The 14,534-nt window shown below is 40.8% G+C and overlaps 1 protein-coding gene across 14 annotated transcripts in view; it reads right to left on the bottom strand.

Moving 5' to 3' along the window:
* CAB39L (calcium binding protein 39 like) overlaps nucleotides 1-14,534 on the bottom strand; it is a 109,637-nt gene that overhangs the window by 68,650 nt on the left and 26,453 nt on the right. For 10 of the 14 annotated variants that reach the window (XM_037893461.2, XM_043532998.1, XM_043532974.1 and 7 more), the window contains one exon: nucleotides 6,449-6,595. In XM_037893461.2, the coding sequence (XP_037749389.1) occupies nucleotides 6,449-6,550 (102 nt within the window). In that variant the 5' untranslated portion in view covers nucleotides 6,551-6,595. Of the gene's footprint in view, nucleotides 1-6,448; nucleotides 6,596-13,169; nucleotides 13,425-14,534 lie in introns of all 14 variants that reach the window. The other 4 variants (XM_043532966.1, XM_037893475.2, XM_043532979.1 and 1 more) reach the window with 2 other exon arrangements.

Genomic DNA, 14,534 nt, shown 5'->3' with positions numbered 1-14,534 from the left:
GATTTCGAACACCCATTCTAAAAGGCAGCGTGACTAAGTGGAAGAGACTTGGGTCTACCATACAAAGACCTGAATTTGATTCCCATTTCTACCCCAAGTGTCCTTGTGTAACCTGCTAGGGAACTTGTAAAATGAAGGGAATTATACTTAACTGTCTCCTAGGCGTGTGATGCCTTGATCAATAATAAGAATTGTGAAGCACAGAGAAATATAAAAAAGCAGTCAGAAGAGGGGACACTAGAACTCCTGGTCTCCTGGCTTCCAACTCAGTTACAACCCCCTACACTAAAGGATACTTGAAGTCTCACTCACCTCCAGAGCAACTGCCTCACTTGGCACTAGAGCAGAAGAGACTGAAATGTGAAACTTCCCACAAAATCCAGTACACCCGAGAGCTTTGTGCAGCAGCAGACATGACAAGAGGCCAGGTCCTTACCTTACTTACACAGGACCAGATTATACACCACTGAAGTCAAAGGGAATTTTGCAACTGACTTCAATTGTTGCAGGATCGTGGCCACAGACAGTCCTATTAGAGTCAATGATAATCTCATAACGATTCCAATATGCAAGTGTATGTTTCATTCTTCACACATTGCTCATCTTACTTACATAGGGAGTCCCTCTGACTTTATTAGGACCAGATGCGAGAGTGAGATGAACAGGATTTAGGCACAGTGTCTTTAGCACTGCATAAAAGAGCAGGTGTAGCTGGGTGGTTTGGTCAGTCGTTAGGCTTAGTGGCCTGGGCCTCTGAATCCAATCTTTCTGTCAGTGCAGGGCACCGTAGCTCTCTGGATGTGGTCTCAGCTAGACTGGCTAGACAGTTTCAGATGTGGCCATATTTGACAAAGTTTTTACTTCAGCCAAGGGCCGATGCCTGCAGCCCTCTTGTGCCCCTAGCTTGTGGTTCTCCCTCTCTTTTGGGGAGTGTCACGGAGAGGGTAGGGACTCACAGCTGGATCCCCTGAGTAAACGCTTCTTCTCCTGCTGCTGCCGCTGAGTAGTGCTCCTTCATAAAATGGCCTCTCTTTCACCCTTTGCTTAGAGTTGCTGAACTGAGCTCCCTTTATATTGATCTTTGCCCCAGCATCATGCTTGGCAATGGCTGAGGGATGGAACCCAGTACTGCTTCCCCTGCCTCAGCCTTAGTGTAGGATTCGTAAACCCCATCACAGCAGAATTGGGTTTTGTTTTTTTAAATATAAATGCCTGATCAGGAAAAATCCCTAAGACTACAATCAAAATGCTGCTAAAAATCTAGCACTCCAGATTCTTATGAACAGTTGTGAATCTCTAGGACAGCACATGGAAGTCGAATGCGAAGACATGCCACACTGACCTACCTACATGAATTTGCCTAATTAAGTATGTTTAAATGTAAAGGGGAAGGAGAGAGAAAAAAAGTTTCAAAATGAATTTTTACCTAGTTGATAGGGTGTTTTTTGAACAGTGAATGGATCCCTGAGGGAAAAACAAAAAGGGTGAGTTTACTGTAATCTCAAGTTTGTCTTGCTGGCTGGCAAAACCATAACTGTTCATAATAAAACCACTTATTTACAACTTGCCTGATTTCAGATTCCATTACAAATCTAAAATTTTGGTCAACTTTACACACCCAAGCCAAATGCAGAGGGAACTTGGGCCAACTTTCAAATTATTATGGATCAGTTTATAATTTTGGATGAAAACCTCGTAAAACTTGATGGATTTGCTTGCAGGGCTGGTTCAGAAATGTTGCCAAACCTGTAGCTGCAGGGAGCCTGAGTCATCAGAGCCCAACCCCACCAAGGATGGGTGAAAAATACCAGTGGGATGTTTACTGTTCATGCTTCAGTGCTGTATGGCATGCAATATGTCCTCTGGACAGTGCTTTGTGGTTGTGATCTTGAGACCTTTAGGGAGTCAGGAGGTCACCCTTTTTATTGTGGGCTGGATTGAGAAGTTCCTGTTCATTTTGTTTAACAAACCTCCCACCCGCTATTCCTCTAACTTCTTCCAAAGACATACGGTATCACCACTATGGAACTGAACTCACCCTACCTGGTACAGGAACTTGTGGTGGGTGGGTGTGGGAATATGAGAACATGCAGTGATTTGGGGTCTTCCAGTGAGGTGGTCCAGGCAAATGGCTTTGCAGGAGGCTCTAGACTGGTTGGGTTTTACCCCTAACCCAGGCAAAAACTGGCAGTTTTGGCTTAATTTTGCATTGAGTTTTTGGGTTGAAAGTAAAACTCAAAGCAAAACTCAAGTGGTATGAAATCACACAAAAAACAAACCCAAACCCCAAAACCACAAGGTAAGTGCCAAGTCTACAGAATTCCAAACTATCTGATGTATCCATCCACAGGCATCTTGAAAAAATAAGCTAGTCCAATTTCACCTGATGTATAATTACATCAAGTACAATTCTTAATGATTTGTTTGATTGCCTGCTTATCACTCCAGTTTAATGGGGAGTGCCAATGCTGGAGTTAAATCAGGGATGAATTTGGTCCCATATGACTGGGATTATATTACACATGCACGTATGCACTGGCTCCTCACAATATAAATATCCATGAACAGGAACCCATCAGGACAAATGCACGCTTTCTAAGGAGCCCCTGTTCAATTCAAACGTTGCATGAGAAATGGATGAGGTATAAGAGAGGCTTTATTCAACTTTTCCAGATCTGGAGAATTACTCTTCTTAATCCTCTTAATGTTATGCTAATCTTCCCATTATTACAGAATCTTCTTTGAATTAATCAGATGTGAAAAATAAGGAAAGGAAAGAGGACTTTAGAACGGTAGGAACTGGTTAAGGTATATGGATTAATTGGACCAAATTTTATGTAAGTGAATGCAACAACATTAAAGTCAATGCACCTGTGCTCACTAACAAGGAGTGTCAATGTAACACATTATATGAATAACAATGATCATTAACACTAAGTGAGAGAGGGTGTATACATATTTGTGTGTGTATTCCACAGACACACTCTTCTTGAAAAGATTTGCAACTGCTTTTTAAAATTTCTATTATCATTTTCACAAAAAATGGTCTAAGTGATGTAGGCCATCCTTACAGGATGGGAGTGAGGAGGGCTTTATTCTGGTAAGCAGTGACTTTGAAAAAGATTTGGGGGTCATGGTGGATAATCAGTTGAAAATGAGCTCCCAGAGTGATACTGTGGCCAAAAGAGCTAAAGTAATCTTTGAATGCATAAACAGGGAAATCTCAAGTAATAGTAGAGAGTTTTTTTTAAAAAAACCACTGTATTTGGCACTGACGCAACTGCTGCTGGAATACTGTGTCTAGCTCTGGCGTCCACAATTCAAAAAGGATGTTTATAAATTGGAAAGGGTTCAGAGAAGAGCCACAAGAACGATTCTAATATTTTCTAATCCTTTAAAGACTCACGGAGTTCAATCTATTTACCTTAACAAAGAGAAGATTAAAAGGATGTCTTGATTATAGTCTAAGTATCTACGTGGGGAACAAATCTTTAATAATGGGCTCATCAATCTAGCCAAGAAAGGTATAACTATAACATGATCCAATAGCTGGAAGTTGAAGCTAGACAAATTCAGCTTGGACATAAGGTGTACATTTTTAACAGTGGGAAGAGTTAACCATTGGAACAGTTTACCAAGCGTTGAGATGCATTCTCCATGACCGGCAACTTTTAAATCAAGATTGGATATTTTCCTAAAAGATCTGCTCTAGGGATTATTTTGGGGAAATTCCATGGCCTCTGTTATACAGGAGTTCAGACTAGATGATCACAATGTTCCTTTCTGGCCTTGGAATCTGGAGCCGCAAGCATTGGCTCGACCCACCGCCGGGGGGGCAAGCTACAGTACCAGGCAGGTCAGTCGGCTGACCCTAGGCACAGTGGCGATCAAGAAAGCTCTGAGTCCATGTGTGCCTATCCCCAACCTCAGGCACTGCCCCCACAGCTCCCATTGGCCAGGAACCGCAGCCAATGGGAGCTGTGGCCGCTTCCGGGAGCAGTGCAGGGCCAGAGCGGCGGGGGCTTGCCTTAGCCCCGCCGCTGACCAGGAGCCACCTGAGGAGCCCGCGCCTCTCACCCCCTCCCGCAACTGAACCCCCTGCCCCAGCCCAGACCACCCTCCCAGAGCTCCTACCCCCACCCTGAACCCTCTGCCCACGGTCAGAACCCCCTCCCAGACCCCACACCGCCACCCCAACCCCCTGCCCCAGCCCTGCTCCCTGAAACCCTCATTTCTGGCCCCACCCCGGAGCCTAGGGGAAACCCCGAGCCCCTGCACCCTCTGTGCGCGGGGCTGTGTGGGGCCTGCAACTGACTTTCTGTGGGTCAGTGGCCCCCAATAGAAAGAAGATTACCCACCCCTGCTCTAGGCACTGGGGCTATATCAGCCACTTTCAACTGTCCCAAATGTGCATTTCCAACTACATATCCACACTACAGTTGTAGGCGTCTAAATAACTGCAGGATAAACCTTTAGGGCTTTTGACTTCGAAGTTAGTTCTAGCTGGAATCTATTTTGCTAGCAAGCAATATTGTATGTTTAGCCATGAAAAGAGGGCTTTTAGCCACATGAAAAATGGGTATTGAAAGTGAAAGTTATGACAAGACAATGTTTTAACTAGCTTCATGAAAGTGAAAGATGTGGTGTTTTTGCACTGACTCTCTCACTAGAGTAATAATTAGTTTTCGAAAACTCTCTCAGAACAGCTGAAAGTTGCACACAGATCTCCTTTCTTCCCCCCCAATGAATGCTCAAAAACACATGAATGGCAAAGATACCAAACAAATGCAGATCGACGAGGATCCCAAAGTTTTGAATGTGCAGTAGAAGACATCAGGGTATTTTTTTTTAATTATTATTTTTTGAGAGAAACTTTCCCTCCAGATTTCTTATATAGCTGTGTCTTAGCCCTAAGAATCTTCCTATTAGGATTTACTCCCCCAACATCGACTATTCAGGACATTTTCCTTACTGGGAGTGACTCTCTTCAGAGCAGTTCAGTGCAACTCTTGACTGAAGGGGACATTTTCCTCTGACCCCAAGGGGATGAGGACTCTGCCTGCTCGGCAATCCAGATCAGAGAGTTAGGCCCCTGTTCAACAAAGCACTTAGTCATGTGCTTAAGTACTGTCCTGAATAGTGATGCCTTCTTGAATTGTGCCTGAAAGAACAGAACTAGGAACAAACCACTTTCTCTTGTACAGTGGCTTAATCAGAACTAGACATGTGAGTAACAGTCTGCAGGGTAGGGATCATAGATATTAAATATCAGATAGCTAAATGATTTAATATTCAGTTAAAATAAAATGTCATTTTCAAATCTGTAAATTTCCATACTGATAGAAGTGGAAGATTTCATCCAGTTTAACACCCTTTTATCTTGTGAGAAAAAAGTATACCAACAGTTCAGACTTTCTAAAAAGTAGAAAAACTGTCAATTCAAAGTTCTCATAAAACATCAAAATTCCTCTTAATTCTCCATCTCTGGGGTACACCCCACCCCTCCCCAAAAGCACAGCTCAACCAGTGGAGAATTTAAAGTTGAACTGCATAGCAAAAACAAAACAATTTTCTGCATTGAATATCCCCATTAATTAGGCTATGGGGCACATTTAGCACAAAATTAATCTTTTATATATTCTCTCTTTCCCCTTCCTCAAATTATCTTGATCCTTCACAATTAACTGAAGGTATCCCAAAGTGAGACATCAAATACCAGAAGTCTCACTGAGCTCCACGTTACAGAAATAACACATTCTGAGGTACTGTCTGTGAACCCAAAGTACCAAGAGGATTCCATGGAGAAGGAAAATATGCTTACCTTTTTATTTTTGGTTCACTTCTAATATGTAATCGTACCGAGGAAAAGTACAACATTTGTAGTCAAATGACAGAATTGCATAAGAAGTGTTTTAATATTATCTAACAATTATTTGTTTTAATTTTATTTTTAGTCTCATCCACATTTCTATTATTGAACTGTACCCATGACAATTCTTTTAGAGAATTTGAAAGTCTCTGGTGCACACACAGACATTCACTCTAATACGGTGATAGATACAAATACATATAAAAATTATATATAGGGTGTATATAGTACATATGAACACTGCTGTATTTTTATATAATGTTGTTGCATGTGTACACACACACACACTTGTAGTTTGTCAGCCTACAAAAATAGTAAACCCTAGAGTACCTTTAAACTGGTCTCGTCTTATTTTGTTACATGCTTGGGTAATTAAAAAAAAAACAAAAACAAATCAGTTATTTTTTGGATTAGCCTGTCTCATTGACTACTCATTGTACATGAAAGTAACTCGCATGCATAAGTGCTTGCAAGATCACAGCCTTGGTGAACACAGTAATTTCAATCTCTTCAAATTGTTGTTCCCCTGAGTACAAATAAATGCCTTATCACTAGTCTTTTAAAAACATGATCTCATACCTTGTCTGTTTTTTTATCTTGCTTTTCCAATATGGCCATGTTTTCTTTCAGAGTTTTTACAATCTCAGCAGGATTTTTGTGCGATTTACTGAACAAAGGCATGATTTTCTTCACCTGAATTTCTTCTTCTGATATAGCTGAGGACTGCTTTAAATCAAAAAGGACAAAAAGAGCAAAAATTAGCTTTTAAGGTTTTGTTTGCAGCTATGAGTCAAATACATTATGCTCTATGTAAAAAGTATACTGCAAGCTCAGACTGTAAGAGCACTCTGAGCTCCAGTTGCTCACGTCCACTGAAAATTCCAGCAGACTCCACTAGATCCTTCAACTAGTCTAGGTTGGTTTCTAGAGGCCTTTTAAGTTTTGACTGGAAAATCAGTAGCTCCAAGAACAAGCAGACAAATATATCTGTTGCTTGGATCATTGCAGGATTGGGCCTCAACTTTTCAGTCATTGCTTACATTTTATTTTGTTTCTCTTTATCTAACTTTTTAGTTAAGAGGATGTCAATATTGAATAGTTTAAACCTCCCCAAAAAGGGAGCTTGCCAAACCTTGAGAGGCCTGCATTCCTTGTGACTCACAACTCACTTCTGACTCGTTTAAGTCTGGGGGAGTTTAGATGAGCAAGGAATATAAAATGAGGCCTAATATAAATACAAATGCTTACATTAAAACATTTAAACAAAAAATACTTTAACTTATACATTCCTCCCTATTCTGTTGGAAACCCAAATACCCATCAGTGTACTAGTGCATGAGAACCAGAAAGAGAAAGCGACCAGTTTAGTTTTAAGGTGTCAGCAGGACCTGAGCCTGGAAGGTGCTGCGTGTCCTCAACTCCCATTGGCTTTAATGGGAGTTGAAGACTCTTAGGACCCAGTACAAAGCCTGATGAAGTCAATGGAAAGACTCTCATTGACTTTATGGATTTTGGATCAAGCCCATGTCATTTTAAAGAGGGTGCACAGAACTTTGCAGCACTAGGTCCCCAAGCTGAAGAACATGCAAACAGTAAAAACACACCGGTAAGAAGTAAATTAGATCTGGGGGGTGAGAGAAAATCACTCCAATTTTCATATTCACTATGGTCTCATACAAATAAGAAATGTTATAACAGAGACTGAGAGAGGAAGAATGAAAACACATTAAAATATACATATGTAAAATACTTTGCATAACACTCACCCTTACCTCAAAATCCAAGAACACACTTTTCTCCATATACAAATATGATACTAATCATTACATATCTTATATGATTAATAAAAATAATAGCTACAGTTTTTACTTATACACCCTTATAGATATTTGAGAGAATTATTTGAAATTTATGTGGTGTTTTATAAAATAAGACAGATCCTATGCTACAAAGCTTTTAAGTGAAACTCTTAAAGCACTTAGAGAGAGGTTGTGTAATTTATTGGTGACATAAAGGAAAGATTATTTGAAGAATGTCATATTTCAGTTAAAAGTTCCTAGAGCAGGAAATAATATCAAAAGTAGATGAATTTGTATATAGTTTTTCATTAACCATTTGTTGCTAGGCTGGTTCTACAGAAATATTTTCACATTCAAATTCTGGGAATTCCAAGTCACTGTGTCTCTTCAATATTCAAGCTCCTTAGGGCACTGTTCAAACTACATTTTTATTTCTGCGGTTTTGGCTGTGTAAGCCTGAATACTTGGCTCAGTTCTCGACTAGGAAGCCAAAAACAGTGCTCAGCACTGCTCACATAGAACTCAGGCCACAGTTTTTGGCAAGACCTTCTGACTAGCACAGAGCAGAATCACACGTGTCAATTTGCCAATACACTACACTGAAGATGGGGGTATACTGTAACTCATCTAGGAATGTTCAGCAATATTCACATACTGGGAAAGAAGGGGCCTCTCACTGTCTGACTTGCATCATCCCCACAATTTTGCTGAATTTAAAGAGTAATGCAATAAATATGTCTGCATGCATGCTGCTAATAAGCACTCGGGACTTCACAACCACATGGTTAACGACTCGATATTACAGGGAAAAGAACATTTTTAAAAATTAAAACACTGGAAATAGAAAAGGGTCAGGATCTGCAAGCTTATTAACCCCTGAAGACAAGACATGCGGGGTGGGAGTTGGGTTGTCAGCCTTTGAATACTATTAAAAAACAAAACAAACAACAACAAAAACCAGGACATTTTAAAAAACAAACAATCACATTCAGCTGTGTCAAGGTAACTTTGATTATTCCGATTTTTTAAATAAATTTACCACTTTTGACTATTAGATTTCCTCTTTTGGGGGGGGGGGGGGGGGGGGAGGAAGGGGAAAAGGAAGTAATTTTTTTATATGTTAGCTTCAAGGATCACAAGGCTTATTATCTACCGTTTCCCAAAAGGAATTAACCTATATACATCTTCTGAACATAGTCTCTGTACTAAATAGTCACTATTTTCACTACAATTCCAACAGGATTTTGTATCACTAGACAGGTAAGTTTTTTGCCCCCCATCCTAGATGGAGTCCAGTGAATTCTAAAAGGCCAATATTTACAACAGTGGGCAGTATTTTGGTTTCCTTGATTTCCAAATGCCCAATCTGAGGTACTCCAAATTACTGGAACTTTTGAAAATCTGGAGCCAACTTTTTTCTGTATCAACTACACCTTTGATGAGGGTCTGTCTTTAATTTAGGGCTACTTGTAAAAACTGAAGGAAGTGAAATACTAGTACTTCCAGAGTAGATGGGGAACCTTAGGGAATTTCTTTGTAGAGCTATTACACACAAGCTTACCACTACAGCACCTTAATGGCACAAAGGAACTTCCCAGTGACAAGGGGAGAGCCATTACTCTTCACTTCATTCCCTACTGTTGACTGTAGCAGGGCAACAAATTCATTCTCTTCTCTGCTCCTGCCTTCACCTACTATATCAGGGTGGACAAACTTTTTGGCCTGAGGGCCACATCCGAGTATGGAAATCATTCATGGCCCACCATATACTCACAAAATAGGGGGTTGGGGTGTGGGAGGGGGTGAGGGCTCTGAGGTAGGGCCAAAAATTAGGCGTTCAGAGTGTGGGAGGGGGCGGGTATGCAGAACGGTGCTCTGGGCTGGGACCGAGGGTGGGAGGGGGATCAGGGCTGGGGCAGGGGGTTGGGGTGCAGGAGGGGGCCAGGGGTGCAGGCTCCGGGTGGCGCTTACCTCAAGCGGCTCCTGGAAGCAGCGGTATGTCCCCCTGTCCAGCTACTACACAGGGGGCAGCCAGGCAGCTCTGTGTGCTGCCCTGTCCGCAGATGCCGCCCCAGCAGCTCCTATTAGCTGTGGTTCCAGGCCAAAGGGAACTGTGGGGGTGGCGCTTGGGGCAGGGGCAGCATGCGGAGCCCCCTGGCTGATCCTATGCATAGGAAGGACATGCTGCTGCTTCCGGCAGCCACGCGGAGCCATGGCATGCGCAGAGCGGGGCAAGCCCCCGACCCTGCTCCCCGGCTGGAGCTCAAGAGCTGGATTAAAATGTCTGAAGGGCTGGATGTGGCCCCCGGGCCGTAGTTTGCCCACACCTGTACTATATCCTCCACACAAAAAGCAAGCCATGGGTAGAGTGCAATTTATGCATTTTAAAAATCTCTGTTGGACTCTCTTTCTTGGTACCGTTTGTTCCCAACACCAGTCTTTTTGGCAGACACGTTCTTGTCAGACCTATGGTCTCCTTTGCCTCCACTATTCAGTTATTTTCTTTGGACATGAACTACTCTCAGTCACACAAGATAAAGGAAGCAAATTGTGGCAAACTTTGAATGTAGAAAAGGCTGGTAGCGACTGAAAACTACCACTATCTGAGGGCTCTTTGGTGACCATGGTCTGGTGGTCTCCCGCAAGTTCCTTATGAGGAGGGGTTAACTTCATAAACAGCACCACTACAGCTGACACTAATTTGTCAGTAAGTCTCAGACTTACTAGCAGTCTATGAGATGAGGGGGGAAAACAGATCTTTAAACCAAATAACTTTCAGCTTTGGAGGTGGTTCCCCCAGTATAGGAATGAGACACATTGCAGGGTTGTGGGAAATAATGCACTTCCACTGCCTGAGGTTGAAACCTGTAGACAAACAGAACATCTCAGCCTCCACAGCTAGAAAGTCCAACACCTTTCATGCACTCTAAATTCACAAAAATATTTCAGTGACAAGTGTCAGTTCTGGCAGTGTTCAGCTAGGGTTTGGTTAAAGAACACGTTTTCTTTTGTTTTATTTTAGGAAAAAAGTGACAAAAATAGTGAAAAGCAGTTTTTAAAGCAACCTTTCCCAGATGTTTGACTAGGCCTGTTAAAATTTGAAAGAAGAGCTTTTTTATGATGGGCAGTAGGCGTGGGCAGATGTGTTTCATTCTCTGTGAGAAATTCTTCTGCTCTCTTATATTTTACCAGGTTATTTTGTCATTCCCTCAACAACCTCATGATCATACATGCACAAAAGGCAAAAAACTTAATACACAAGCTCAAGCATTCATGAAGTCCAGAGACTAATAAGATCAGCAGTGTGCAGGTACTAGGAATAGTCAAAGGAATGGATGAGATTGCATATCATCACTTTGCACTCACAGTGCATGCCTTCCCTGAGATCTCAAAAACTTTTACAAACATTAATGAATCCTGACATCATACCACTGAGGCAAGTAAGTACAACTATCTCCACTTTTACAATGTGGGAACCAAGGCACAGAAAGATTAAATGACCTGTCAAAGGTCACATAAGAATCTAATGGGAAAGTCAGGAATAAAACCAAGATTTCTTGGGTTCAGATTCTGTGCTTTATTAATCACCAAACCAAATCTATTAGTTTTGTAGACTACCACGGGCCTATCAGCAAACATTTATCAACTAAGACTTGGGGGTGATGTAGAATGCCATCCAATAGGAACAAAAGCCTAAACTAAAGGTTCCTCTTCCCCTCTCCCCTCCGCCCCATCCAGAATTCTGAGACCTAGGCAACTAGACCTCTGTTAATTTTGGGAATATGCAAGATGGTGTTTGCAGAAGGTAAAATCTGTTTTTCGTCTCAGCAAATCAGTGGGATAAAGTTTAACAGACTGATTTTCATGTGAATCTGAAAGGGCAGGGAGTGGAGAAGATCTGACTATTTACAGAGATCTGAGTTTATGTTCCTACAGCTCAGAATAGAGGATATGCCATTGCTAATCCAATTAATCTAAAATATCATTTAATAAAAAACAACCAAGCCACATCCACCAAACAACAAAGCCCAACAGCTTCAATGGGAAGTTTGGAGTCAGCTTGTCAGGTGGGAATGCTAAAATGAGGTAAAGAAAGAATATTGATAGGCCACCACCCCTTTTAGCTCTTGAAGATACTATTATAATGGGCCAAACAAACTCTCTCAGCCCATCTGAGTTTCCTGTGAATAGACTGGCAAGTACAGAAACCAGTTCAGCCAGTCTACATGTTCACCAGTGTGACATACGGAAATGTTTAGTGTGATCAGAACTCTTTAATACAAATATAAACTTAATCAGATTTCTTTTCATACACATTATAGGCTCCTTCCCTGAGCCCTCCTTTATTTCTTGATCACAGTCTTCCTTAAAAGACCCCAGTATATCAGAGCTTATAAAGACAGTAAAGAAGGGAGAAACAACGTGAGTGAGGTAATATCTTTTAGTGGACCAACTTCTACTGGTGAAAGTGACAAGCTTGAAGAAGAGCTCCATTTATCTTGAAAGCTTGACTATCAATACAAGTTGGTCCAATAAAAGATATTACCTCACACACCTAGTCTCTCTAATATCTTGGGACCAACACTGCAAACAAAGCAGGAGGCATGCAGACAGCAATATTACTTCAGTCAGCAGCAGATCCCATCATTATACAGTAACTCAGTTAAGCAGTTCAGGAACAAATACTTCCTCCTCCTTCCCACAAACACAAGAATGACAGCATGTGACTCATTCAATCCATTCTTCTTACATATCACTTGAGACAAGCAGTTTGGTACTGAAAGTGAAATGACTGTATAAAATTTTACAGAAATTCAGGCAAGAAAACTTTATATGTTTTCCTGTCCTTTTAGGTGTACAGTATCTGCCTGTGTACCAGAATCACAATACTCTATTAACATATTCACCCTGGGAGGAGTTATTTTTTAATAGGTAAATAAAATATCTTCATTTCCCCCCACCCCATCAATGTGCTAAAAAGCACTGATGGGATGTAGATTGTGTGCTGGGACTGGTAAATTGTCACTATCATTTTACAGTCTGTAAATTATGTATTATTGCACCCCTTCCCCCCCCCCCCCAAAAAAAAAAGTGTTAAAAGGACATTAAGGTTATAAACTTAATCACTCGGATTAGGAAATGCCAGAATTCAGGCTGCCCGTGCAATGTTAAATTCAGCCCTTTTGTGTATATGCGTTACATTTATACTCTTTACGTACATGATTACATACTATTTTTACACAGGAAAATGCACGGAATGGACAGTATTCTAGAGATGAATCGGGGTTGTGCACCAAATGAGGCTGTTATCTGGATCCCTGCCTCATTTGTTGCAGAATTCAGAAGTTATGTAGTGAATGAGGAAGGGGATTATAGGAAAACTAAGGATTGTCCTATAGTTAAAGCAGTTGTATGATACTCTGGAGAACTGGATTCTATCCTGCCTCTGCCTATATTATGTTGGACAAACCACATAAACCAAAATTTTCACATTTGCTTACTAATTGTGTGTTCTAATTTTCTGGGTACTCAATGTGAGATACTTGGCATCAGATATGCAGGTGTGCTGGAGCACTCACAATGGCAACTGAGGTTGACTGGAACTGTTCTTTAAACATATAAAGTGCTATAAAAAATGCTAAGCACTCTTTTTAAAAAAAAAAAAAAAAAAAAATCAGGCTCCAGGCATCTCAAATAGGGCACGCAGAATTAATGGGCACTTTTGACCTTGATCTCTCTGTGCCTCAATTCCCCACCTGGAAAATGAAGATAATAATATTGCTTAATCTCACAGGAATGTTCTGAAGATAAATGCATTAATGTTTGTGAAGCACCCAGATACTATGGTGAGAACACTATAGAAACACACAGGAAGAAATTAATAATTTTGTATTCAATGTAGGCTTTGGATTGTGTGCATTAAATAAGGCCTGTGAGCAATGAGGAGAATAAAATAGAAACAGAATAATTCCCATTCACTTAATGAGGCAGGGGGTCCTGCAGAAAAAATAGTACATAGTTACATAATTAAAGTCTATCTCATAATGCAAACACACAAAGCGGACGGGGGAGTGAATTAAGCTTGCACAGGCAACTTAATTCTGGTATTTCTTAACTTTTGAATGCTTGAATTTGCAACCTTAACAATGCTCTTTTAATGTAGTTTTTTTGTTGCAATTTCCTAGGCTTTTAAAAAAAGAAAACTGAGAAAAATTCTATCACATGGAACTATCCCAACTTACATAGATCACCAGCAGGATTGGAAACTTTAGGTCCACTACATAGACCTCTGCCACTTGAGCTAATGTAGTTACTGACAACAGTAGTACTTTATCTTCTTTAGGGACTAGTGCTAGGAGGTGATGAGAGACACAACTTGGAAGTAGGTTTTGCAGATATCTGCGAACAGCAGAAGAAGGGTAACGCTCAGGAGTCTTTGGAATCTCTACCTATAGCATGGCAACAGGGATATTTGTGAAACATAAGCAGAGCCCAATCCTGCCCACTGAAAATTCAAAGTCTCCAATCATGCAGGATCAGGTCCCTTAACTAATTAAAGTGTGTGAGATTAAAGCCATTATTTAGGGGCTATTATTATTTACTTATATGGAAGGGGAATTTTAGCCTAATTTCCATTTAGAGGAGTAGCATTAATTATGGAAGCAAGAGAAACTGGTAATAGAACCCAAATAATTAAACAAAAACAAAACAAAAAAAAAAATCTTGAAACAGCAGCCAAGAGGGAAAAAAATAACACTCTTGATCCAGCAGTTCAAACATTAATACCAGTATTTATTCTTCTTTGCTTTATATTAGCCATTATTGGAAAGTGACCCATACCACCTTCATTCACTTGGTCGTATCTT

Source organism: Chelonia mydas, chromosome 1 (assembly GCF_015237465.2).
Source record: "Chelonia mydas isolate rCheMyd1 chromosome 1, rCheMyd1.pri.v2, whole genome shotgun sequence".
In the NCBI taxonomy this organism is placed as follows: domain Eukaryota; kingdom Metazoa; phylum Chordata; order Testudines; family Cheloniidae; genus Chelonia; species Chelonia mydas.
The sequence above is the reverse complement of the archived record's forward strand: the minus strand, read 5'-3'. Positions and strand labels throughout refer to the sequence as shown.